A 25,557-nucleotide genomic window follows, 5' to 3' on the forward strand; every position below is an offset into this window, starting at 1 on the left:
CGCGCAGCTGTGTCTTCCGTTTCTTTCTTCAGCAAGCGGTGTTGGCTTTCCTTCGCTCTGTATCCATCTCTTTTCATCGGCGCTGGATCCGGTGGTCCGAGCGCCTGCAACATCAGCAGATTTGGAGTCATTTCGGAAAAAGTGTTCCCCAGCGGCGGAAGCCTCTTCTTCGCGTGATACAACCGTTCCCATTCGCAGCACTGCCAATCGCAGGAAACCATTTGTTGGCGAAAGAAAAATCCATGGTAACCCACCCAAGATTTGTAAGCAAAGAGAAAAAGTCTGTTCAGAGGTGTCTGTCTCGAATTTGAAACGTACAAAGCGTAAGTGAACTATCCACTGTTGACAGACTGTTGCTTTCGGTGAAAAGTGTAGACACGATTGTGAGTTTGGCCCGTGAAGCTCGGAACCAGCCAGCCAGTGACAAGAGACAACCGCTCCGCATCGCCGAGGTAAGTCTGCTTTTCCCCGCAACACGAGCCAAGTTGTGCGTGCCCAGACAGTGCACTAGGTTACGGAGAAAAGCGTTGACTATGGCGTACGAAAATCGATTTTTCCATTTGCAACTGCTTTTCCGGTGCTTCGGAGAGGACTCCACCGCTAGACATGCTTGCAAAAACACACTGCTGCTGCTCTGGAAGGTTGACGGACATAATGTGGGGAGCTATCCATGGAGTTTCGTAATCGAACGAAGGCGATGAAGTAACTCTGACCTCATCGCACGATTGCTGTAAGCTTCCACATAAATCGATAGAGCCCCCCCCATGTGGAATTGATGGTTGCACAAAGGAAATTGTGATGGAAAATCCTTTGAATGAACGACACAAGCACACGTACACAATTTTGTATCGGGTCACTGTTAACCTTCCCGGACGAAGAATTGAAAAAAACACAGGATGGGTGGCAACCCAGACCGTTTTCGGGGAATCGATACGGTAGCGCTTCAGAATCACAAGCATCACATCAAGCGTTCGGCTTCGCTCGTGGGGTCTTTGAACTTTCCCGGCCAGCAACGAAAATGAGCGATTTTGTGATTTCTTGTGGGTTTTCTAACTTTCCAAGAGATTCACCATTTTCACCGTTCAGCGGCTCGCGTCTCAACGGTGGTTCCGGATGAGAAGGAGAACCCTTCCGGTGGTGTGTTGAATGACGAAATGTTCGCACACCGTCAGCTGCAAATCACACACATACACACACGTATATTCGTGGGAAAGAATGGCCAGCAGAGAAGAAACGAAACTGGGGCGAAAGAGTATCGCGATAAATAATTAGTTCACAATGCCTCTGCAACGCGCGAAAAGCAAAACGGAGCAAAACCAACCGTTGCGAAGGTGATTCGATCGTCGCCTGCTCCTTGAAAGTGACCAAACACATGATTGATAGCGTGAGAGGGGCTATGCTTAAACATGTTTTAAATTTGACAACTTTCACTTTAATCATCTTCTCAAACTGCTCGTTTCAATGGAAAAAAGTCATTTGGAAGTGAAGCCCCGCAGTCAAAACAAAACCACCAGCGTCCGTTAGAAACCTGATGTGTGTACCCCGATCGTGCTCTTTCCCAAAGACCTTGAAACACCACGCAACACTTGAACCGTGATAGGGGCACACAAATCATCCAAAAATCACTGCACCATTGCGTGCCTTTAAGCCCAGTATCATCCCACCAAACGGCGGCGCTCATCAACTGTTGATTGGCGAAGCCTTTTTCCATGTGCACCGAAAATGCACCAGTCGAACACGTGACCGGCCGAGTCGGAGCACGAGCCACGATCGCGGATCGCCACGATGACGCCCGATCGCTGCCAGCACGCAACCGGCCCCATACATCAGTTCCGATCGCGCCATGTACTCTGTGATTGCAGAGGACGCATCCAGAACACAATCCTCACCTACCATGTAAAGAAAGAGACAGACAGAGAGTCGTGCACATTGCGTGACACCATATGACTGGGAAGAGTTATTCGCATTCGAAACCCACCCAGTGGTGCCATTTCCAATTTGCAACCTGGTTTCCGCTTACGGAATGTAGCGGGATAAAAAACCCACGTCAAGAAACGATTTGAAGAATGTATGGCGCGCACTTTCTGATATCTGTTAAGAACTAATATTTAAGTGTTTATATTCCATTACATTGCACTACGCATCGGTTGCTAACGGTTATTCTTTTGTATTTCAGAACCATTCCGTTGCTGCGTGCTCCACAACTCCAGCCCAGCGATTTCATCTTCTTACGTATCGGAAGTGGCAACTTCGCATCGTTGTTCGCTGCAGCTACGATTCGGCGTGATCTTTCGTGAGATAAATCCAATTGATGGTCAAGAACTAAGCACGGACACGCAGAGGCACACAACACACGTCGACTCGCTAAACACATAGCACGGGCGCGTATTGCGAGATAAGCTAAGGACGGTGGCGTGCTCCAAGCGATAGGCAAAACCCGCCGCACCCATACAAACTCAACCAAGCCACAACCCATCAGCAACACAGAGTTCAGCCAGCCGTGTGAAGCCAGAAAAGGATTCGCCAGAACAGGAAACGGGCCCATAAGTAGGGCTCATATCCCACGGCGGAAGTTAGTTGAAGTTTCGAATTCGGTGCCGGCACTCGGTGTTACAGCATCCCGCGAGCTTCGAAGAAGCCGGTTCTTCGCGGTCAGAATTTAGAAGCTAATCGGATCGAACGACCCAACTCGCTCGATCATCCGATTCTCTAGCCTGACCACGCGTCCCCAAGCAGCAACACACACAACCCCACACAGATCGTGTGGCAACTCTGCTGCCATAGTGATACCAGAGGTCGTCTCTGGCGCGGGCTGCTGATAGTAATCCGACGGGACGAGCGTGAGCGAGGGATCGCCGAGTGCGTAGAAGAGTGATTGGCGCGATAATATATTTTGCTCTCGGCGCGCCGCAGTGAGTTTTGCTGATTTGTGCTCGCGCTCCGCAGCTCATTCGACGTCGGACTGTTCCGGTAAACGGACGGAAGCTTCAGCTTGATCTTCCCGCACAGAGAGAGCAAAGACAGCACGGTGTGTTGTTTGCGCCTAGCGTGGTGTGCGATTTTTCGTCGTGCACAGCTCCCCAGAATCAGTCGCCGCTGCCAGAAACAGCTTCCGTGCGGTGTTGTCTAGGACTCGTTAGAAGATCGTCGCTGATCGGTCGCGGAACCTTAGTGTGATATCCCTGCTCCCAGTGAATCAGTTCCAAAGGTGAGTCTGTGTGAGGTGCTTCTGGCGAAGTGAAATTGTAAAATATTTTCCAAGACTCAGGGGGTCTTTTTCTACCATTAAGTGCTCGAGATTTTCGATAGATTTATTGTGCCGATTTCGAGCGATATTAGCATTGTTTCCGTGGCACTCGAAAACGCGCATAGGATCGCCTGATGGCAATCGCTAAAAAATGCAACAAAACGAAGCACAGATAGCGTGCCGCGCACCACATCGCCGTCCCACGTTGCCAACGCCTCCGTGCTATCGGGGCGAACCGATTGATTGCCAGGTTGCCAAGTGACTCGTGGATGATCGTTCTTTGCGATGGCCTCACGGTGAACTTGAACCTGGGCACGAACCGACCGAAGTGATAACAAGTTGCGCGAAGAGGGTGGCCGCTATCTGTGGACCACCGCGGGAAGGTGCAACGTTAGCAGTAGGAAGTAAAGAAGGAAATTTCGATCGATAGCTTTAAGGCCTGTTTGGGAACTTGGTGGTGGCGTGCCAAGAAAAAGCCACTCGAAAGCAACATGATCCTTTGATCGATATCTTTGCCCGATGTTTGGTGTGAACCTTTTTCTGGTCCACTGGTCTGTGGGCAGATGCAAACTTAATTTCACATGTTACCTCATCGCCCACAGAACCAGGCGCACGCTAAAAGGTTGGTTGTACTTTTTTCACCTCGTGGTCGTCCCCCTTATCGCTGCACGCGTTCGCACATGTGCAGTGGCGTGAGGAGTGGAGTGTGTAAACATGAACTTGAGGCAACAAAACAGTACACATGTATCAGCATTTTGCACCCCGCGAATGCGGCCACAACCGCGCACAACCCCCTTTGACTCGTGTTTCACTCCAAGGGAACGGTTTCGGCGGCGACCAATATCAACATCCGCATCGTCAGCGATCGATCGAGAGCAGGGGCGTAGGAAGCAGGGGGACGGGTTCGCTCGCGATCACGCCATATGCTCGCTCTTCACCGGTTTGACGTGAATCTTGGCTCGTCTTGGTGGAGAAGGGAACGACGGCGAGCGAGCGAGCGAGGGAGCCGGCTGTGAAAGGGATTTTCGGTTGGATGGTCTTCAATGAAAGCAGCTCTTCTGACTGTGCCCGTTTCTGGAATTGTCCATTTGTGTATCACAACGAGGGTACAATGGGTGCGGCTGGGCAACAGTGAGCACCATCCCCCCACGAACGGGAAGAAGCATATGATCATCCTCTTCTACGTTCCTCGCGTTTTTTCGACTTTCCAGAGCCCCCGGTGTACGTAAAGTATGTTTCGGTCCGTTCTGGTTTTTCTGCGATGATTCTTCCACTGCTTCCAAGCCCCGGTCCCCAGGTGATCGTCCCGATGATCATGCCACTTTCCGTTACGTCCGCGGATCCTATGTAAGCCCACGGTTTTTGGTGGCCCCCTTTTTATGCCACACCGACATCTCGTCTGATCCGCCCGCCGCCGTATGTTGTTACGTAGCTGAATTTTGCGGACTGATTGTTGGCGATCGCGACTTGCCCGCACAACGCCGGCTATTATCCGTCGATGACGAATGATCGCTCCGATGGACCAGGCTGAAAGGCGAGTTTCTTTCGGTGATCGCGGTGAGGTGGTCATTTTAAGCCACCTTTAATTTGGGTCGAATATCTTAGCCGGCGGCACCACCGCCTCGCCCGTGTCGGTTGCTCAACATCGTAACCTGCGCGAGCTTTCGAAATGGTTCGTTTCTTTTGCTGTTTTTGGCACTGCGTATTGTTGTTTGGCGAAATTTTTAGTTGCCCCTCCACGAAAGGTTGTAGAAAGCACGCTACTCCGCCGGAGAGCGATACGCGGTGGCCGCCGCCGCGAGCAGTGTGAATTGTAAACACTTTCCTTTGGAAGGGATTTCGGGGTGATCCTCGACCCTGGTGCTGGTACTGCAATGTTACGTCACATCGTCACCGGGTGGAGGAAAGCCATGTTTTCGAGTTGTGCACCGTTGAACTCTGTTTTATTAATTTTTTATGATTTGTTTTAGATAATACATTTTTGGCGGTTCACTAACTATGCAAGGAAAAGGATTTTAGAAAGTAAACTTATACGAACTTTGATGGCTTCAACGGCGATATTCGTTCAAATCAAAAGCGTGTTGCCAATGTTAGATTTTAAGTTTTTCTTGGAATTTGTAAAACACCTCATGTCACTGTCGTCAGTCGGGGCGAGTAAAGCAAAAAAGGCTCACTGCAGCGGCGAAGGATGATCATTCGATCGGTGGTCGCGAAGCACATCGGCTTTACGTCAATCCTATGACGAGCAGGGAAATACATAACCATCGCGCAATTTGTTTGATGATTTCATGTAAATAATGAACCATTCGCAGAGGTTCGTTTGAGGCCCAGGAGGGTTAATCCTCCAAACAATGAAAAGTGGTCAATACTATTGATAACAAATTGTAGAATTGTTTTATGATGGGTGTTTACAGATAACGAACATCCATGTCCGTATATCACACTCACATTACTTTCGAAGCTTCTGACCCCACTAACTTTATGATCGGTATTTGTATGTTTGAGCGCGTCAAAAGTCTAAATTTATGCCACTTTGAAAACGGAACTCGTGACACGGGCCGTGAAATTGGCAGAGAAAAATGTAAACATAATCGAATTAATTGAGAGACGACCTCGACGGCGGGATAATGCGGTAATGGGCGCGCTGTAAACGCCACAGATGTGACGCATATCAACCCCCCCTGTGCTAGATGAGCCGCGCTGCGACCGTTTTGATTATACGCGGATCGTTGGCTTGCGCGACGTAAAAGAAGAAGAAGGCTTTATCTGTCTTGCTGTTGTAAGGATTCATTGAGTGGGTCTGGTATTAATTAGTTGCACTTTCGTTGGGTTTCCTCTCCGACATTGGATGACCATTTTCCTTTCCTTCTGCTCCCCATATCTAGTTTGGAACCGATTGAACGTTTGCCGGACCAGCACCAGCAGCATCCTCGTTGGTGGTGAAACGTGCCTGACCCAGTTCCGCGCGCGCCCCAACCATTCCTTCGCGTGGCAAGCGTTCGCAGAGACGAAAACAACGACGCAACAAAAGCAACAACACAATGCCGGCCCGCTTCGAGGAGGTAACCGCTACTGACACCCGCCGCGGCGTCCCGAGGGACCTGGCGGGAAACCACTATGACCAGGACGGGGGCCGCCCGCCCATCATGGGGAACGACATCTGCATCACAGGCTTCTCGGGCCGCCTGCCCGAAAGCTCCAACATCGACGAGTTCAAGCGCAACCTGTTCGAGGGCGTGGACATGGTGAACGACGACGACCGCCGCTGGCCGGCCGGACTCTACGATCTGCCGACGCGCATCGGCAAGATCAAGGACGAGGACCTGCAGCATCTCGATTCGGAGTTTTTCAAAATCCACCAAAAGCAAGCCGAGTGTATGGACCCGCAGCTGCGCATGCTGCTTGAGTGCACGCACGAAGCGATCATTGATGCTGGTACGTATCTCGGCGGGGTGGCCGATCGCTGGGGGCTCGTTCAAGTGCACGGGACACGCGTGCGTTGCAACACGAGCACGATCGATCCACCTTTTGAAGGTCTCGCGACGCACCTCCGCTTACCGGAGCGCATTTATTCCGTAATGTTTTTGCTTCACCGCCCGCTGGCCCACTCACCCGTTTCCAGTTTCGATTCCGGCTTCTGCCGATCGTATGATGATTGATTGGCGGTGCACAGAATGCCGTAAAAACGCGTGTGTTCTTCTCCCCACCCAAAATAACCGAATGACGCACAACGGACCAGCGGCGCTTGGATATGGTGAACGATTATTTGATTTTCTTCCCAGCCAACTCCCTCCCTGCCGCGAATCCCTCGCCGATCGATCGCGAAAACGGTTGACGCTGGTAGCAAGGCGATCGCGCCTCGCGCGCGCATTTTGTTTGAAGAGCCTCGGTGTCCAAGTGTCCTCTCCAAGGGTGGTGGTCAGTTTATGTGCAAACGTTCTTGTCCGTTTTTACTTTTTTCTTCCCGCTCACCCTTACATTCTGAAGCAATTTCTTAGCTTCTCCAGGGTGTGCAACGCGCTTCGGACTCTAATTGTTGTGGTGTGTTTGGTTTTTTTTTGTTACTTTTCGTTTGTTTCCTTACACTTGGTTTTTTGTGTGGCTTGACTGATCTTCAAGTTCTTCGAGGGAGATCGCCGCACAGAACGGAAAAGCTGTGCGCGCGGATTGCTCTCAACAAATAATACCTCATTTACGTCGACGGAACCTTCCCAATTGAGCGGAGCGCGTGTGGCGCAATTGAATCGCGGTACCGATGATGATTGGTCATGGTGGTGTTTCGTTTTTGTGGCTATCGGTTTAAGGTTAGCCTCTTTACACACCGGTTAGGAAGCAACCTGCCTGGGGAAGTTCCAGTTCCCTCGCGCAAGGAGTGGCACACAGTGGTGACGTCGAATGCGTCGACTATTGTTTGCCGCAAGGTTGTTTTACGTAATTGTCCTTTGCGAATGACTAGGAACGATTTTTTTTTGGGAAGTGGTTGGCTTGGAGGGTCAATTCTTTGACTTTTATTGACTGACATTTCCTTCTACCCGGCAGGCATCAATCCACAGGAAATCCGTGGCAGTCGCACCGGGGTCTACATCGGATGCTCGAACTCGGAAACGGAACAACACTGGTGTGCCGATCCGGATCTGGTCAATGGGTACGGGCTGACCGGGTGCGCTCGTGCCATGTTCGCCAATCGTCTGTCGTTCACGTTCGACTTCAAGGGTCCCAGCTACGCGGTCGATACGGCCTGTTCCAGCTCGCTATTTGCGCTTTCGCAAGCGTTCGCCGACATGAAGGCGGGTCACTGTGATGCGGCCATCGTGGCCGGCTGCGGGCTTATCCTGAAGCCAACGATGTCACTGCAGTTCAAGCGGCTCAACATGCTGAGCAAGGACGGTATGTGCAAGGCGTTCGATGAGTCTGGCAACGGGTACGTCCGGTCCGATGGGTGTGTCGTGACATTCCTGCAGCGAGCTTCCGATTCGCGGCGCATCTACGCTAGCGTGCTGAACGTGCGCACCAACACGGATGGGTTCAAGGACCAGGGCATCACGTATCCGATCGGTGAGATGCAGAAACGGCTGATCCGCGAAACTTACGAAGAGATCGGTCTCAATGCGGCCGACGTCGTGTACGTGGAGGCACACGGAACCGGCACGAAGGTAGGCGATCCACAGGAAGTTAACGCCATCACCGATTACTTCTGCAAGGATCGCAAGACGCCACTGCTGATCGGTTCGGTCAAGTCGAATATGGGCCACTCGGAGCCAGCGTCGGGTGTTTGCTCGATCGCGAAAATCCTGATCGCGATGGAAGAAGGTGTTCTGCCGGGCAATCTGCACTACCGCAACCCGAACCCGGACCTGTACGGATTGCTCGATGGCCGGCTAAAGGTGGTTGACCGTAACATGCCCTGGAACGGGGGCATCATCGGACTGAACTCGTTCGGTTTCGGCGGTGCCAATGCGCATGTCATTCTGAAGTCGAACCCAAAACCGAAACCAATCAGCCCGCGTGACGGTTTCCCGAAGCTGGTGATCGCTTCGGGGCGCACGGACGAGGCCGTCGAAGCGTTCCTCGATCAGGCGGCGGTTAGCAAGGACGACGAGGAATTTGTTGGCCTGGTGAACGAGATCAGTAGCCGCAACACTCCACTTCACTATCACCGAGGCTACACGGTGGTGGCGGGCGATGGAAAGCCACCGGTGCGCGAGGTGCTGGAGGTGAGCGACGAGAAGCGACCGCTGTGGTTCATCTACTCCGGCATGGGCTCACAGTGGGCCAGTATGGCGCGCGACTTGATGCAGTTGGAGGTGTTCCACAACACGATTGCTCGCTGTGCCGAAGCGCTGCGCCCGGAAGGAGTCGACCTGATCGATGTACTGACCAAGAGCGACGACTCGCGCTTCGACAACATCCTCAACTCGTTCATCTCGATCGCCGCGGTCCAGGTGGCCCTGACCGATGTGTTGACGCACGTCGGTATCGTACCGGACGGAATGGTGGGCCATTCGGTTGGCGAACTTGGTTGCGCGTACGCCGACGGGTGCTTTACGCCTGAGCAGACCGTTCTGGCGGCCTACTGGCGTGGTCGCAGCATCCTCGATACCGAGCTGATTGCAGGCCAGATGGCCGCAGTCGGTCTGTCGTGGGAAGAGTGCAAGGAGAAGCTACCGAAGGACGTTATCCCGGCGTGCCATAACAGTAGCGACAGCGTTACGGTGAGTAGAGACCTCCAAGCCAAAGGGAACGTGACTTGATGGGTTCCTTTTCTTCATGGTGCAGATTTCCGGACCGGTCGCTTCGGTTGGCAAGGTGATCGCCGATCTGAACGCACAGGGTATCTTCGCCAAGGGCGTGAAATCGTCCGGCATTGCGTTCCACAGTCGCTACATTGCAGATGCGGCCCCAAAACTGCGCAAATCGCTCGACAAGATCATCCCGAACCCCAAGAGTCGCACCCCGCGCTGGATCAGCACGAGCATTCCGGAAGATTCCTGGAACACGGCGCTCGCTCAGCAATCGTCGTCGGCGTACCACGTCAACAATCTGCTATCGCCCGTTCTGTTCTCCGAGGGCTTGCGGCACGTGCCGGCCAATGCGATTTGCATCGAAATTGCCCCGCACGGTCTGCTGCAGGCTATTCTGAAGCGCGCCCTCGGCAAGGACGCCACCAACTTGAGTCTCATGAAACGCGATCACGATAACAATATGATCTTCCTTCTGAGCAACCTTGGCAAGTGAGTGTCTTTTACCGTCGAGTGATAATCGAGTCCATCCTTTTTGGGCGATAGTTTACCAATTGTGTTCGTTCTGCCTTGAACAGATTGTACGCCGCCGGAGCTCAGCCGCAGGTGCAGAAGCTGTACCGTCCGATCACATATCCGGTTGGCCGTGGCACGCCCATGCTCAACTCGCTCGTCAAGTGGGATCACACCAACAAGTGGTTCCTCGCCCGCATCGGTGTCGAGAGTGAGTTTTACTATTTATCCCGTGGTCGCCATTGGTTTCACATGAAACGCATTTTATTTTTCTCGCAGATAAATCCGGTGAGACGATCATCGATGTCAATTTGGGTAAAGACGAGGATGCTTACCTGGCAGGCCATACGATCGATGGCCGTGTGCTGTTCCCAGCCACCGGCTATCTCACGCTCGCGTGGCGCACCTTCGCCAAGATGCGCGGTGCCGATCTGGAGAAAACGCCGGTCGTAATCGAGAACGCCGTGTTCCATCGGGCTACCATCTTGCCGCGAGACGGCTCGGTAAAGTTCGGCATCAACTTCTTCGATGGCACGGGTGCGTTTGAGATCTGCGAGGGTGGTACACTGGCCGTTTCGGGTCGTCTTACGATCCCGGAGAGTATCGAGCAGGAGGAGCTCCCTCTGTCGAAGCTGGAAACGGACAAAGGCACATTGGCGCTCAACACGGGCGACGTGTATAAGGAGTTGCGCCTTCGTGGCTACGATTACGGCGGCCTCTTCCGCGGTGTGACGCGCAGTGATTCGCGGGCCATCACCGGTGAGCTGGAGTGGCGTGAGAACTGGGTTAGTTTCATGGACACGATGCTCCAGTTTAGCATCCTGGGTAAGGACTTGCGGGAACTGTATCTGCCGACGCGCATCGAAAAGATCGTCATCAACCCTGCCCGGCACCTGGAGCTGCTGAACAGTTTGGCCCCCGTGACAGCGAAGGATGCCGCCGCTGTAAAGAACGTCCCCGTGTATATGTACCGTGACATCAACGTCATCAAGAGTGGCGGTGTCGAGATGCGTGGACTTCGTGCCACACTTGCCCCACGGCGCCAGGGAACGCAAGCAGCGCCGACCCTTGAAAAGTATGTCTTCGTCCCGAACTGCAACGAGGAGAAGCAGCTGGCGGAGAACGCGGACAAAGCGCGGCTTCGATCGATCACGGCCGCCGTTCACCTGGTGATCGAGAACAGTGCCGGCGCGCTGAAGATCAAGGTGGTGGAAGCGAGTGCGGAACGAGCACCGGAAAGCACGATGGCGGGTACGGTGCAGGCGATCATCGAAGGCGAACCAACGCTGGCCAGCGATGTGGCAATCGCCACCACTCACCAGCCCGATTCGCTCGTCCAGCACTACGGTGAGTCAGGTGTGCGCGTCCTGAACAAGGATCTGACCGCGGGAGCCGCCATCGAGCAGAACTGCCACCTGGCGATCGCTTACGATCTGTTCGCCGGTATTGTGACGAACGGGGAACCGACCGTTGTGTTGCGCGGGCTGCGCGACACAATCAAGGCGGACGGTTTCGTGCTGCTCGAGGAATCCCGCATGGCACTGGACATGAAAACCGTGCGACCGGTGCTGGCCAACGCTGGCTTCCTTCTCGTCACGCAGCAAGTGTGCGATAAGCGGGTGTTCCTTCTGCTCCGTCCGATCAATGCGGAGCTGGCAGAGCGCAAGTCTGTGGTCGTGCCCATCACGGAGAAGAACTTTACGTGGTTGGAGTCGCTGAAGGAGGCCTTGGCCAAGGCAGAGGAAACCTCGACCTATGTGTACATCGTGTGTCAGGGCGAAGAACTGACCGGTGCCCAGGGACTGCTGAATTGCGTGAAAAACGAAGCGGGTGGCAAGTTTGCCCGGCTGTACTTCATCCAGGATCGTAGTGCACCGAAATTTTCGCTAACGGCCACCCCGTACCGTGAGCAACTGGCGAAGGATCTGATTTGCAACGTGTTGCGGCCCTCGACTGGTGCCTCCGGTGCTTCCGGTGCATGCTGGGGTTCGTATCGCCATCTGCGCCTCGACAGCCAATCGAACGCACCTTCGTTGCCGGTCGAACACGCGTACATCAACGCCCTGACGAAGGGTGATCTGGCGAGCTTGAAGTGGATCGAAAGTTCCTTATCCCGCGAACCGACGGATGATGCCCGTACGGAGCTGTGCACCGTGTACTATGCGCCGATCAACTTCCGCGATGTGATGCTGAGCTCGGGCAAGCTCGGTGCCGACGCGCTGCCGGGTGATCTCGCCACCCAGGATTGCATTCTGGGGCTGGAGTTTGCCGGGCGTGACTCGAACGGACGGCGCATCATGGCGATGGTGCAAGCCAAGTCCCTCGCTACGACGTGCGTGGCCCAGCGCAACATGATCTGGGCCATTCCGGACTCGTGGACCATGGAGCAAGCGTCTACCGTGCCGTGCGTTTACTCGACCGTCTACTATGCGCTAGTGATGCGCGGTCGCATGAAGCGCGGCGAGTCGATTCTCATCCACGCCGGCTCGGGTGGTGTTGGACAGGCGGCCATCTCTGTCGCCCTGGCTGCCGGTGTGACCGTCTACACGACGGTCGGCTCGGCCGAAAAGCGAGCGTTCCTGAAGCGTACCTTCCCGCAGCTTACCGATCGGCATATTGGCAATTCCCGGGACTGTTCCTTCGAGCAGCTAGTGATGCGTGAAACGCAAGGCCGCGGTGTGGACCTGGTGTTGAACTCGCTGGCCGAGGAAAAGCTGCAGGCATCGGTTCGCTGTCTCGGGTTGAACGGCCGCTTCCTGGAGATTGGAAAGTTCGATCTGAACAACAACAGCCCGCTCGGAATGTCGGTGTTCCTGAAGAACACTTCGTTCCACGGCATCCTGCTGGACAGTGTGATGGAAGGGGATGACGAAACGATCGCCGAGGTGGTCCGCCTGGTGGCGGATGGTATTGCGAGTGGCGCTGTGCGGCCCCTGCCGACGAGCCTGTTCACCGAGACGCAGGTCGAGCAAGCGTTCCGTTTCATGGCTTCCGGTAAGCACATCGGCAAAGTGGTGATCCGCGTGCGGGAAGAGGAGAAACAGAAGGTCATCGCACCTGCACCGAAGCACATCAACGCGATCCCACGTACGTACATGCACGCCGAGAAGGTGTACATCCTGATCGGTGGCCTGGGTGGCTTCGGACTCGAACTGTCGAACTGGCTGGTGTCACGGGGAGCGAAGATTCTCGTGCTCACGTCACGTTCGGGCGTTCGAAGTGGCTACCAAGCGCTCATGGTTCGCCGGTGGACGGAACGGGGCGTGAAGGTGGTGATCGATACGAACGATGTGACGACGCTGCGGGGAGCCCAGAAGCTGCTCACCGAGGCCGCCCGCCATGGTCCCGTCGGTGGTGTGTTCAATTTGGCTGCCGTCCTCCGCGATGGACTGCTGGAGAACGGAAGTGAGGCCGACTTCAAGGCCGTCTGCGTGCCGAAGGTGGATGGCACGAAGAATCTCGATGTGGCCACGCGCGAACTGTGCCCTGCGCTCGATTACTTCGTGTGCTTTTCGAGCGTCTCGTGCGGACGCGGTAACATCGGGCAGGTCAACTACGGGTTGGCCAACTCGGCGATGGAGCGTATCTGTGAGGCGCGCCATGCGGCCGGACTTCCGGCGACCGCCATCCAGTGGGGAGCGATCGGGGACACGGGCTTGGTGTTGGAGAATCTGGGCGACAACGATACGGTGGTCGGTGGAACGCTTCCGCAGCGGATGCCGTCCTGTCTGCAGACGATGGATCTGTTCATGCAGCAACCGTCGCCCGTGCTAGCGTCGATGGTGATCGCCGAGAAGCGCAAAACGGAATCGGGGGCGGGCGTGAGTCTGGTGAGCTGCATCGCGAACATTCTGGGACTGAAGGACACGAAGAATGTGTCGGACGCCTCCACACTGGCCGATCTCGGCATGGACTCGCTGATGGGTGCGGAAATCAAGCAAACGCTCGAGCGCAGCTTTGATCTCGTGCTGAGTGCGGCCGAGATTCGACTGCTCACCTTCGGCAAACTGCGATCGTTCGAGAAGGGTGGCGCTACGGCGCAAGAAGCCGCCGGTGCGGGTGGCGCAGCAGGCGAAGGGGCGGCGGACGGCAGCCCGAAATCATCGGCCGAACAGCAACTGCAGCAGCAGCACGCGGCCATTGGCGATGGAACCCAGGTCAAGTTCAGTGCCGAACTGATGCCGAAGGAGTGCCTGGTGAAGCTGGAATCGGCCGCAGCCCCAGCCAAAAAGGGTGCCACCGTGCGGCCCGTGTTTGTGGTGCACGCGATCGAGGGTGTCATTACGGCCCTGATCCCGCTGGCCAAAACGCTCCCCGTGCCCGTCTACGGTCTGCAGTGTGTCGAAGCGGCCCCACTCGATTCGCTCGTCACGCTGGCCGCGTACTACATCCGCCAGATACGCACGGTGCAGCCGCGCGGCCCTTACACGATCGTGGGCTACTCGTTCGGAGCTTCGATCGCCTACGAAATGGTGGCCCAGCTGGAGTCGGCCGGTGACAAGTGCAGCTTAATGCTGCTGGACGGTTCACCGCGGTACGTAAGCTGGTACACGGAGGCACAGAAGCAGCGCAACGCCAACGGCGAGGTCGTACAGGCGGTGGACGAAGCGTACGCACTGGCGTACTTTGCGATGGTGTGCGGAAAGCTGGACTACGGCAAGACGGCCCACGAGCTGGTGGAGGCGAAATCGTGGAACGATCGGGTGGCCAAGTGTGCCGAAATGGTGCACGCCAAGGCGCCCCAGTACTCGAAGCAGCTGGTAAGTGTTTCCCCTGCCTGACAGTGCAGCAGACGAGAGGGAGTATTAACGCGCCTTTCTTCTTTTCGCCTTTCACCACCCAGCTGGAAACGACGGCCAAATCGTTCGTGGGTAAGATCGTCGCCAGCCACATGTACAAACCATCGTCCAAGATCAACGCCAACGTCAAGCTGGTCAAACCGACTGAAAACTACGCCAAGCTACAGGGCGACTACGGTCTATCGGATGTAAGTGTCGCGGGTGACAGACGGTGCGGCTAACGGAGTAGTAACTAACGTAATCGATGCTTCTTTCCCTCACCTCTGCAGCTCTGCAACCAAAAGGTAGAAATCTTGACCGTCAAGGGCGATCACCGATCGATGCTCATGGGCGACTCAATGAAACAGATTGCCACCGTGCTGCAGCAGCTGTTCTAAGGCCGCGCCCAACCATCATCCTCGTCAACATTCCCAGTTTATGGTTTTCTGTTGTACATAAGTGTGCGCCACCCGGTCTTCCGGGTCGGCTGAGGAATGCTTGCGACCGCCGTTTTTGATACCTAAGGACCCTAGCATGTAGAACGTAGTATTTAGTGAGTAGTGACGCCAATGTGACAACCGACCAGCAGCGCGGGATTCCCGGGGTTTAGCGCACAGTTTCCTTAATGGCGCTCCGTGAGTGCATTTTAAATGCATTTAGCGCACAGAGTGGCACCCTGCTCGGGAGTGATGGGGGTGTGTCACGGACCACTTTCCATATCTTCTACGTGTTTCGTTCACAAAATTAGCCTCGTGCGATTCGCATAGCGAAACAAATTTTCTTCAACAACAGGCACAGGGAGAGTGTGCAGTTGTTGTTACATCACATTCTTTTTAATGAAATCGATACGCTTCCTTCCATCTCTTCTCGTGTTCTCTATTCTTCTCTTTTGCTAAGTAACCTTTCGTCTTTAGCTACTTTTGCGCGAAAGTAGCCAAAGCCCCCGAAGTAACTCGAAGAGTGTCACGTTTCATTTGTTTTTATTGCAACACGTGTGATTTGGGTGGCGAGGAGTGAAACGTCTGAAAAGGGAGAGAGATACACGAAACAAACAAAAAAGGACATCCAGGTTTAGCGATTAAGAGCAAAACACGAACAACATTCGGAAGAATAGATGTGAACATACATTGGTTAACAAGTAAGCCTAATTGAACTACTTATAGTGAATGGAATAAACGTCTCTTAAAGAGAGCATGTAGGAGCGCAACCAGCGGCTCATCCTGCGTCTAGGACTTAGAGGCAAATAAAACCCACAATCCTGTCGGAACCCCGACCTACTTACGAATTAACCGTATTTGTGCCCGTCCTTGCTGGTAGCACGCAAGCGAGCAAATCTCATTGAAACGATCACGAGTTCTATTGCACACTACTGTTGACGCTCCTCGTGCCCGTCGTTGTTCTATCTGCACTTGCACAATATCTGTCCAATATGGGAGATGAAGCAGCGTTGGCGCCGGTACAGTGGGCAGCTCGCTGATGGAAATCCTCCCATTGCGTATCGGGTAGCCTTTGCTGGGGTTTTCAATGAACGACGAAGGACACGAACACAAGAATATGGTATACGGACAGAACTTAGTTGTTGAAAAAATGTACAATTCGATTGAAGGATGTAAATAAAGAAACCTTTTACGACCGCATTCGGCACAGATCATCAATCTTTCACGCATCCTACTGTTATCGAATCGTTACCTGAGTGTGTTTTCCTAGAAGCCGTCGGCGACTTTCGCCTCCAAGGCGTCAGATATCTGCACAGAAAACATATTTGTAACACAGAAACAAGCCACAAAGCGTCGGTGAGTGTCAAAATTACATTTACTTTGTCCAAGAACAACGCGTGCGCTAGATTAAAATTACATACATTTTGTTCGTATTGCTTTAGGGAGATGGAATCTTTTCCGAACCACGGCATATGCGCCTGCTTTGATCGGATTACTGTTTCTTAATGATGATATTAATGTTTTGTCTTATCAAGTATCAAGCGAGGTTATTTGCTGGGCCAACTGTACTACAAATAAAATACTGGATTTGTTTTTGAATGTTTAGCCACCACACGATGCGTTGGATGGAATGTAGCGGAAAAGGTGTTAAAGGAAACGGAAATGGCTCGGTCTACTCTTTCTACGCACTGAACTCCTCTAGCGTCCGAATGACCAACACGGTCGTAGTGTAGGCAGCCTTATCTCAGGGAACGGAGGAACTGCCACCATCAACGCGGGCCGCTGGGTCCGTTTGGTTGCCGTCGTTCTCGTCGTCAGCTTCATCGTCATCGAGTGCCATCTTCGGGTCGGCCATCGCATACTCGGGATCGCAAGTGAACGAAATCGTAATCGCGTACCGTACGCCACGCGTTACCTGCTCCACGTGGTGCATATTTTCAGCGCCGGAAGTGAAGCCACTGACGCGAGCCCTGCGCGGCTCAATGTACACGTGCGTGCGGTTGTGTTTGCCCTCGTTGTCGATAAACACGAACCGGCCACCGGAAAAGTCTTTCCCGTAGTCGGTCAGGTACAGCAGCGTGGTGTAGTGGAACGAACGATAAGTGTCCTTGTCCACGTGCGCATGCCAGTACTCATCGTGGATCGTTTTGGCGGTGGCGTTGGTGAGGCGCGAGAAAAACGTCGGATGCGTCAGGTGGAGCGCATCCGCCCGCAGCCGAAACTGGTCGGCTACCGCTTGCTGTACTTTCTCCTTGACGTGCCGGTAAACGTTGATATGCTGCGCGGTGAAAATGCGGCGCGCTTCCGGCAGCTTGTAGATGTTTACGAACTGTGTCCCCTGCGAGAGAGCGCCCGAGTGAAGATCGAGTATCGAGGCACCGCCGGCCGACTGGCCGTGAGTAAAGCCAGCCCGGGCCAAATCAAGAAGAACGCCAGCTTCGGCCACGGAAACGATCTTATCGCTCACGAAACGACCACATTGGGCCGGTATGCAGCCGGCAAACTTGGTAATTTCCTCGAAGTACGGTCGCGAACAGTCGATCGGCTGGGTGCGCAGCTCCAGTACCTCCCGTTGGGTGGCGAACTTTTTCTCCCGTGTCCGGAACGTGGTGTAGTAAACGATGGCAGCAATGCCGACCATCAGTACGACTCGCGCCCACATTTGGTGCTGCTGGGCCACGCTTGGCGATGTGCCACCCGAGCTGCCGGACGACGTGAATTTCCTTTAAACGAAGAAAGGGAAAATCAATAACGAAGAGTGGCCTGGTAGCCCGGTGATCTGGTCCATACGCTTTGCGGGGTCGGTTGCTGCCCTCGCCGGCAGTTTTCTTCCTGTGGCGCACCGATCCATCACCGCCTCCTCCACCACCTTCGCTCATTGCCGTTGTACGAGGGACGATCGAAGTAAAACAATACTGTCTGGTGAACCGGGAACCTGGTGTTATGGAACAAAATCGATAAAACTGATCCGTCCGTTCCAGCGGGCGAACCGATGCTTGGAAACGTCACCGCGTTAACGACCATCACTGTTTATTTACATCGAAAAGCATGCTGTGGGATTTTCTTCTCCGATGCTGTCAGTTGCTGAAGAGAGACAGTTTTCCTCCCCGTGGGTCCGTTCTTGAGGTTGTTTTTAACGTAATCCACGACCATTCCCCTTTACTCGGAACATTCGTCCTTCAAGAAATAAACAACGTCTTGTGTAGTCTTCGCGCGTTTGCATTCTGGGAATGCAGCGTTAGGAAATTGAATTTCAATTTATTTAAACTACAATCACACGGTAGAAGCAGAAGATTGTGGAATTCTAAGTTCCCGCAGACATTTTGTCCCCCAATCGTTCGGTGGCTGGGGATCGGACCCTCTTTCCGCCTCACTCAAAATCGATCACAATTTTGCCCCTCAAATGCTTTTGCGTGACACGCTCGTAAGCTGCGGGAGTGTTGGCGAAGGGAAAAACTTGCTCCACCACCGGCAGCAGTTTACCCCGTTCAACGATTCGCTGCAAATAAGCAATTCCTTGCGGGGCGGGGACAAAGTAACCCCACTTTACCAGCCCCCGGCAGCTGTTGAACGAAGAGACGTTACTGCGCACGAGATCGGCTGCGTTGTGGTACATTCCCGCACTGAACCCGTCCGTGTCGATGTTTTTCAGCACCGGCGAGTTGAAGGTGATGTATTGATCGAACCGCCACGGCACCTCCTTGGCGTAGTCCGTCCCTTTTCCGGCACAGTCAAGCACGATATCGAAGCTGCAAGGTAACACACAATTTCCTCAGTTCCTGGTTGATTGTTTGCGATAGAAGCATTGGCTTTGGCCATTCATTACCGTCCAACGCTGGCAAGGCTCTGCGCGTGGGCAGGATCGTTGTAGTCGACCAGATGCTTGACGCCCAGATTGTGTACAAGCAGCATGGCGTCCGTTGAGCAAGTAGCGAACACGTCAACGCCTTCCGCGAGCAACATCTGCACTACGAGCGTGCCAACACCGCCGGAAGCACCGAGCACCAGGACTTTCTTGCCACATCCACCACCGACCGGCGAAATGGCCCCGAGCAGATCGCCCAGGTGGCCGGTAAGGTAGAGACCGGACCAGGCCGTTAGGCCCGCGTACAGTACCGCGCTGGCATCGATTTTGCTTAAGTTGGCCGGTTTTTTAAATAACTGTAAACATGGTGGAGGAAAGCGTGAATTATTTTTAGCACCCGTGGCACAGAAGGGAAAGCAAGGCAAACCTACGCAGTACTTTTCTACCGTAACGTAATCCGCGTGGCATCCTTGCAAGTGCAACGGCACCACCCCCCACACTTCGTCGCCCACTTCGAGCTCGCGGCTCGAAATTCCGAGCCCTTTTTGCACGATTTCGCCACAAAAGTCACGCCCCAGCACGAGCGGGAACTCGATGTCACCGTGCTTGCCGCGCATCGCATTCAACACGGACGCGCCGTAACCAGCTGCGTAGCGAATGATTGGAATGATTAATACAAGGCAACCTGATTCCTGGGTCCGAGATTGAAACTTACCTATCATTGCCACATCGATAGGATTCACGGAAGCCGCCTTCACCTTCACCAGCAGCTGCGTGGGTGACTTCAGTGTTGGAATCCTGATGCCACCGTTAAACTGTACCTCCTCTTGGGGACTTCCGTAGGCGTTGATCTCCCAGCCGGACATCCGGCCATGCGAGGCGTGGCGTCTTTGCTGCTCGTGGGTGGGTGCTGCCGTCGAAGCAGACGGCACTGTAGACGTTGCTAGGCAACGGAAGGTGCCCGTAATATCGCGAGGATTGCCATACTTTGTGATCCAACGAGCGCACCAGGTAAGTACCATTTTCGGGGTTTCGTTCCTATCGTGGCTGGTCTCACGATCCACTGATTGGCACCGCGAATGCTTCCGAGCACTTTCCCTCCTTTCAACGAATGCAACGTAATGCAGGTCCGGGTAAACAAAAATAAACCTGTTTGACAAGTTTCACAACACGTCGTAGTGAGCCTTGCGGGCGAGGCGCGCAACGATTGTCTTACCGTTATTTGTCTTTCCGACTGACTTCAGATTCAAATTAGACAATCAATGCGTGCGTTAAAGGATTATCTGGCTTAATTTCTTTATCAACGCTTGGTACAGTGCATAGGAATTGGATGGATGCATATTGCATTTTTTATTTTATCCCCTGCAAATTTGCTGAGGGTGATTGATGATAAAAGTGATACTTTTATGTTTGGCATCCTTCACCTATCCCCTGATAATTTATCTGGTCTGCCAATGTAGATGCTTATATTTCCTAGTAGCCGAAAGAATCGAAAAAATGCCACACGTACCTGTAACTCATTATCATCCTCCAAGGTGAAGGAATTTTCGATCGAACGGATTGAACTATTACATTTTAAATGCTTCTCTGCTTTGCTCTTGGCTCGAATCAATTTGCTTAATGATTTCAAGCGAAATAACATATCTTTATTTAGAGCTATTAAGAAAGTGGATACTATTGGATAGCCGTTATGTTTATTCTCAATCACTCTACATTCTTGTGCGAGCTGCGCACATATTTCACCTTCTTCCGTGGCGCTCTGATGTTGCGCTGCACCTCGGCGCGGCTCTTCTTAAAGATGCTTACTTTTCGAAGCTTAGGAAGTCCGGTTGCCATTAGATTGTTCGTCGGTTGCACGGTCCGCAGGCTACCCGTTAGTTGCTGGGGTTCGATAAAATCAATTGGAATAATGTCCACTTTCGGACCTTCGGCGGACATTTTTTTCAATGCCTTCTTCGCTTCAGCTTTCTCCAATTCAGCGTTGATCTCTGCCGCACGGTTAATGTCCTTCAGCTTCTTCAATTCGGCTTTTACCAGTTTTTGTTCGCGTAACTTTTGATACTGCAACTGGCGCTTACTTCTCGACTTCTTCGCCTTAGGTTTCTTACGCTTCCCAACCGGTACCGTCGCCGAGTCGCAGTCCTCGACTTCTGACTCGTCTTTTTCCGCTTTGATAAGCCCCTCGGACATTTCCTGTAGTTGCCGCTGCCGCCGCACTTCCGGTAGCTCTTTAACGAACATATTGGTGATGACTCGGTCGAAATGTGCTTCTCGCTTCCTGATCTTTCGCTGCTCAGCTACCGCTTCATCCTTTAGCTCCAGATAGTCGTCGATTGCGGGATTGTAGCTTGTTCCCTCCCTAGGCAGACTTGAGGCCGGCAACGTCTCCTTCCCGGTAACTATCTTTCCCGGTTGCTTCACCATCGGCTTTCCCACGTGTTGAAGCGTGTGAAGCACTTGCTCCTTGCCGATCCACTCGCTCTGCAGTTCCTTCGGCACCACATCCTCACCTGTCCACAGGTCTTCCTGGTTGGCCTCGCAAATAGATTTCGGTAGTATCGTTTTCTTACGCGGCACGCGGATGCTAACGCTGGTGCTACTGGTGTTCCGAAGCGGTGCCAACGTTTGCTTCTTGATGTTGCGTTTCACGATCGGATCGCGTACCCTCGAGACGTTTTTGAGCGCCAGGAACGATTTAGGTTCTTCGGCAAACTTGTTGTGGCGCAATTCGCGACGCGTCGCCTTCGGTTTGCTCGTTTTCTTTTCCTCGGTGAACAGGGAACTGTCCGGCTGCTCCTCCACTGCTCCGATTCGCTCGTCCTGTCGTTGCTGCTCGAGAAACTCATCGATCTCCGTCGTGTCGATATGCTTGCGCCACGATGACTTCAGCTTCCGTGAGACATGTTTCTTCGTCATCGTGGCAAACAGAAGTTTGGGTTCCGAATCGTTTTACTCAGTCGGTGCTCTGTAGGAACGGTTTTCGACCGCCTGTTTGCACTTTCTTGTGCGGTCCCTTTGCTGTCCGTCGCTGTTTTCCAGGTTATTCGGCGATGCGCAAAACTGCTGAAACGCCGTGAAACCAAAACAGAAACGACTGCGAACGGCTGTCAACATGTGCGACCATGTGCTGGCTGAAACAAGCATTACGAATGAACCCTGCGATGTTTGCTGGGCCCTACGAAAAATATACATCACATTACAGTTTTGGTTTCTGTTTTTACAAATTTGTAGTTCAACAAGGACCCCAGAAAATGTTAAGATGGTATAGAGTTAAGATGTTCCTCAGCAAAGATAAACACACTGCTGTACATTCAGTAGACAAAAATGGTTCGAACTTTATTTGTTCTATTTAAAGATTTTGCCCTGGTTGAACTTGCGCCCGCTCTTGTCGGTGCCGCTCCAAGAGAAATACTGGCTCACCAGTTTCTTCGTTTCCTCCGACGCGGGATCGAGTTTCTTCCAGTCGTACACTTCGTAATCAACCTGCCAGTCGGGCGAGAGCTTGAAGGCAAGATCCTGGCCGCGCCAAACCCACACGCCCGAGATCGTACTATTGTTGTCCTCACCGAACAGACACACGGAAGCGAAACTCTGCTTGCGCATCTTGTCAAGCCGCTGGAACATGCCTGTGATCAGATTGCAACTCATAAACACCTTGGTCAGCTCCTCCGGGTACTTGTACTCTCCGTACCAGATCGAGTAGTTGGCCGGATCAAACTTTGTCCAGAAGTACGGAATCGATTTTGCTTCCTCCTCGTTCGAGTAGAAACGCTTGAAATCGTCAAAGTTGAAGGTACCCTTCGGCAGTGTCTCGAACGGATCATTCTGCTTCGGTTCGGCCGCGAGCAGCTCATCAGCTGCGTCCGGTTGCTCTGCTACCTCCGCCGCAGCAGCCGGTTTCTTCTCCTTCTTCTTTTCCGGCTTATCCGTCTTCTCCGCACGAGCCCCGCCGCTGCCTCCGCCGGTACGAGCCTGGAACTCGGCGTACTTCTTCGGATCCACCTGGGCCACCTTTGCACAGAGTGTGACGCTTTCGACCACTTGCTTGACCTGAGGCTGGTTCAGTACCGTCAAGAACCAGCGATTGACTGCTCCGAAGGGTGCGCGGAAAGACGGATCCAGCACATACTCGTACGCTGGTAACAGCGTTGCCATCACGACGATATCTGCCAGCGTTACGCGCTCGCCCACGAGGAACGTTTGCTTGGTCAGCCGCGAGTTTAGCGCCGTCAGCTGGCGGCGCAGATCTTCTTTCGCGTGCTCGACGTTGTTCTTGTTGAATGGCATGATGCCGAGCACCGGGAACACCCACGACTGGACGGCCGGCAACAGCTCATTGTCGGCGCTGCTTAGAAACGAAACCACCTCGGCGCGGTGAACATCGGTCGTGCCACGCAGCTGCTCGTTGGCAACGTAGAATGCGATCGCGTTGCTTTCGGTGAGATATTTGCCATCCTTCGTCTCGAAAGCGGGCACCTTGCCTAGCGGAAACTTCTTTAGGAACGCCTCGCTGCGGTTCGTCTCGCCGTGTACGTAGTCAGCCGCGACCTTAACCGCAACGCCAGAATACCGGGCGGCGATCAGCACTTTGTATGCCCGGAAGTTCTCCGGATATGTGTAGAGCGTTCCTGCCATTTTCTCAAGCTTAACACGCACCAAATTATCGAATTTCAACAATTTTTGCACAAGCTCGTGCGTTTGAAACGTACGTGTCTGCCGCGGCGGAAGTGAAAAGGCAGCTCAGAAGAAGAATGCCTCCTCGAAGCGAAAGTGACGGAACGTCAAAATGTTGGTGGCATAACTCTGGCTGTCATATTTGATTTCGGTTGGTCGTTTAAACTGGCTAAATTATCTCAAAGTTTGCACAAAGCCGAGTTGTCGAGTTCAATCAACGAAAGAGGAATGCTATCGTTTACAGGGAATGTTAATGTAATAATGCATGCGAATGTAAATACATTGATGTATACCGTATTTTTACGAAATATATTGATGCACGAAGCAACCCTGTGCGGCGACCGTTCGAAACCAGCGTACGTGGCAGGATTTCTTACCATCCAGAAATTTGATTTTTCTTTCAATCGGTCAATAATTAAAAAAACAATGCCACAACAATTGACTCTGTTCCTTCGAGTTTATGCTTTGATACCTTTGCGCGAGATATTTTTAAATTTCGCCTTTAACGACGTATCTCGTTTTAGCCCTTTCACTTCCTTCTTCGTTAGCCACTTCGTCCGAGGTTTGTCCAGAAATCTATCTTTTGGTGGCGGAGGTTTCGGCTGCGAGCTGTTTAGATCCGGTTTGAGTGAGATCTTTGTAGCCTTGACGTTATGCCTGTTCTTTTTGCGCAGCTTCCGAATTTCTTCGTTTTTCTTCTGGAGCAGCGAGAGGCGAGCTTGTGACTTTTTATTGCCGCTCTCGGAGAGGTTCACATTAATCTCTCTACCATCCAAGGTGGACCCATCAAGGAGGAAGGCTTTCTGCAAAAAGACATGGCATCGTTTAGCTGGGTTCAAGTGAGCAATGGATGACTTAATTTTTACCTGAAAACCAACCGAATCTACCATCTGTACGAAGGCAATTCGTGGCCCTCGGCGCTTCGGTATACGCACACCCTTCACGTTGCCGGCCTCGCCAAAGTGGGCCTCAATTTCCTCTTTCGATGTAGTGTAGCTTAGGTTCTTCACCAGCAGCACGAACCGTTTGTTGTTTTTCGTTGTCTCGAGAATGGCACCGATTTGTGCGGTGGTCAAGGTAGGTAACTGTTTGCCGCCACCCGGAACATCGTCGTCGTCACTCTCCTCCGAGGACGAATCGGGTTGTCCACCGCGAGCGCTTTTTTTCAGATTTCTTTCAACTTTTGCAGGCAGCGGGAATGCTTCGGCTTTGGTAAGTTTCGCTGGCGTGGGCTTCAGTTGCCACTCGACTTCATAATCCGAGCCATCTGACTCATTCGCAGCGACTGCGGGTCGGCCAGCAGTTGCCGGTTGGGCTTTACGTTTTTGTTTTACCATTGTCCCTGCAATAACTGAAAACTTAGCAGACGAACTTCGCACGCCACTGAAACAACAAAACAACGAACCGGCGGCCGCATGGAGTTTGACGGAAGGCGAGGGTTTGTAGAAGCCCTGCCCTGTCGACGCCCAAGGTTCAATGGATCGTTCGGCTGTCAAACACTTTCGCCGCTGTCCGGCGAACTGAGAGAGAGAGGGAATCTCGCGCAGTGAGAACGAAGCGGAGAACGGGCACGGTACGACAAACGCAAATTGATATTATTTTAGCTGCTGCTTCTGTTCCATTCTAAACGCGAATGACCCGTGTCACAAAGGGGTGTTTGCTTCGAGAATCTGGTTAGCTGGTTAGTGGTTTGCGGGTCCCAAACATCTATCGGCATTTCATTTCGCGAAGTGAGTGAGAATTTGTGCACGCGTTCGTGTGTGGGTATGTGTGTTTACGTGCGCAGCAGTTTTCGCCGTAACAGCCGAGCGAAAAGAAGAATCGAAAAAGAAAGTCTAGAATCGAACATTTTTCGGTCTCCGGA

The 25,557-nt window shown here is 53.0% G+C and overlaps 5 protein-coding genes across 6 annotated transcripts; 1 reads left to right on the top strand and 4 right to left on the bottom strand.

Annotated features, from left to right (window-relative positions):
- The first annotated feature begins 6,288 nt into the window (after positions 1-6,288).
- On the top strand, positions 6,289-16,806 carry LOC131210197 (fatty acid synthase). Its single transcript, XM_058203407.1, has 7 exons — positions 6,289-6,682; positions 7,787-9,459; positions 9,524-9,978; positions 10,065-10,210; positions 10,279-14,759; positions 14,843-14,986; positions 15,068-16,806. Exons 1-7 carry the CDS (start codon positions 6,289-6,291, stop codon positions 15,173-15,175), a joined length of 7,401 nt encoding a protein of 2,466 aa, XP_058059390.1. The 3' UTR covers positions 15,176-16,806.
- On the bottom strand, positions 16,575-20,116 carry LOC131210198 (reticulon-4-interacting protein 1 homolog, mitochondrial). The gene is made up of 5 exons (XM_058203408.1): positions 19,735-20,116; positions 19,451-19,665; positions 19,041-19,375; positions 18,603-18,963; positions 16,575-17,780 (listed from the first exon to the last, which is right to left on the bottom strand). The coding sequence occupies exons 1-5, from the start codon at positions 20,039-20,041 to the stop codon at positions 16,959-16,961; spliced, it is 2,040 nt and encodes a 679-aa protein (XP_058059391.1). The 5' UTR covers positions 20,042-20,116; the 3' UTR covers positions 16,575-16,958.
- Positions 20,117-20,692: 576 nt separating this feature from the next.
- On the bottom strand, positions 20,693-22,087 carry LOC131209643 (ribosome biogenesis protein NOP53). Its single transcript, XM_058202753.1, has one exon. The coding sequence runs from the start codon at positions 21,933-21,935 to the stop codon at positions 20,724-20,726; it is 1,212 nt and encodes a 403-aa protein (XP_058058736.1). The 5' UTR covers positions 21,936-22,087; the 3' UTR covers positions 20,693-20,723.
- Positions 22,088-22,325: 238 nt separating this feature from the next.
- On the bottom strand, positions 22,326-23,751 carry LOC131212283 (elongation factor 1-gamma). Its single transcript, XM_058206085.1, has one exon. It carries the CDS (start codon positions 23,652-23,654, stop codon positions 22,365-22,367), a length of 1,290 nt encoding a protein of 429 aa, XP_058062068.1. The 5' UTR covers positions 23,655-23,751; the 3' UTR covers positions 22,326-22,364.
- A 399-nt stretch (positions 23,752-24,150) lies between these two features.
- LOC131210611 (uncharacterized) lies at positions 24,151-25,196 on the bottom strand. Of its 2 annotated transcripts, XM_058203886.1 has the most exons (3): positions 25,099-25,196; positions 24,560-25,035; positions 24,151-24,496 (listed from the first exon to the last, which is right to left on the bottom strand). In XM_058203886.1, exons 2-3 carry the CDS (start codon positions 25,028-25,030, stop codon positions 24,152-24,154), a joined length of 816 nt encoding a protein of 271 aa, XP_058059869.1. In that variant the 5' UTR covers positions 25,031-25,035; positions 25,099-25,196; the 3' UTR covers position 24,151. The 2 variants fall into 2 exon arrangements, with proteins under 2 accessions (XP_058059869.1, XP_058059868.1); XM_058203885.1 differs by lacking the exon at positions 25,099-25,196 and having other exon boundaries at positions 24,560-25,065.
- Between the last annotated feature and the right edge of the window lie 361 nt (positions 25,197-25,557).

This window comes from Anopheles bellator, chromosome 2 (genome assembly GCF_943735745.2).
Source record: "Anopheles bellator chromosome 2, idAnoBellAS_SP24_06.2, whole genome shotgun sequence".
Classification (NCBI taxonomy): Eukaryota; Metazoa; Arthropoda; class Insecta; order Diptera; family Culicidae; genus Anopheles; species Anopheles bellator.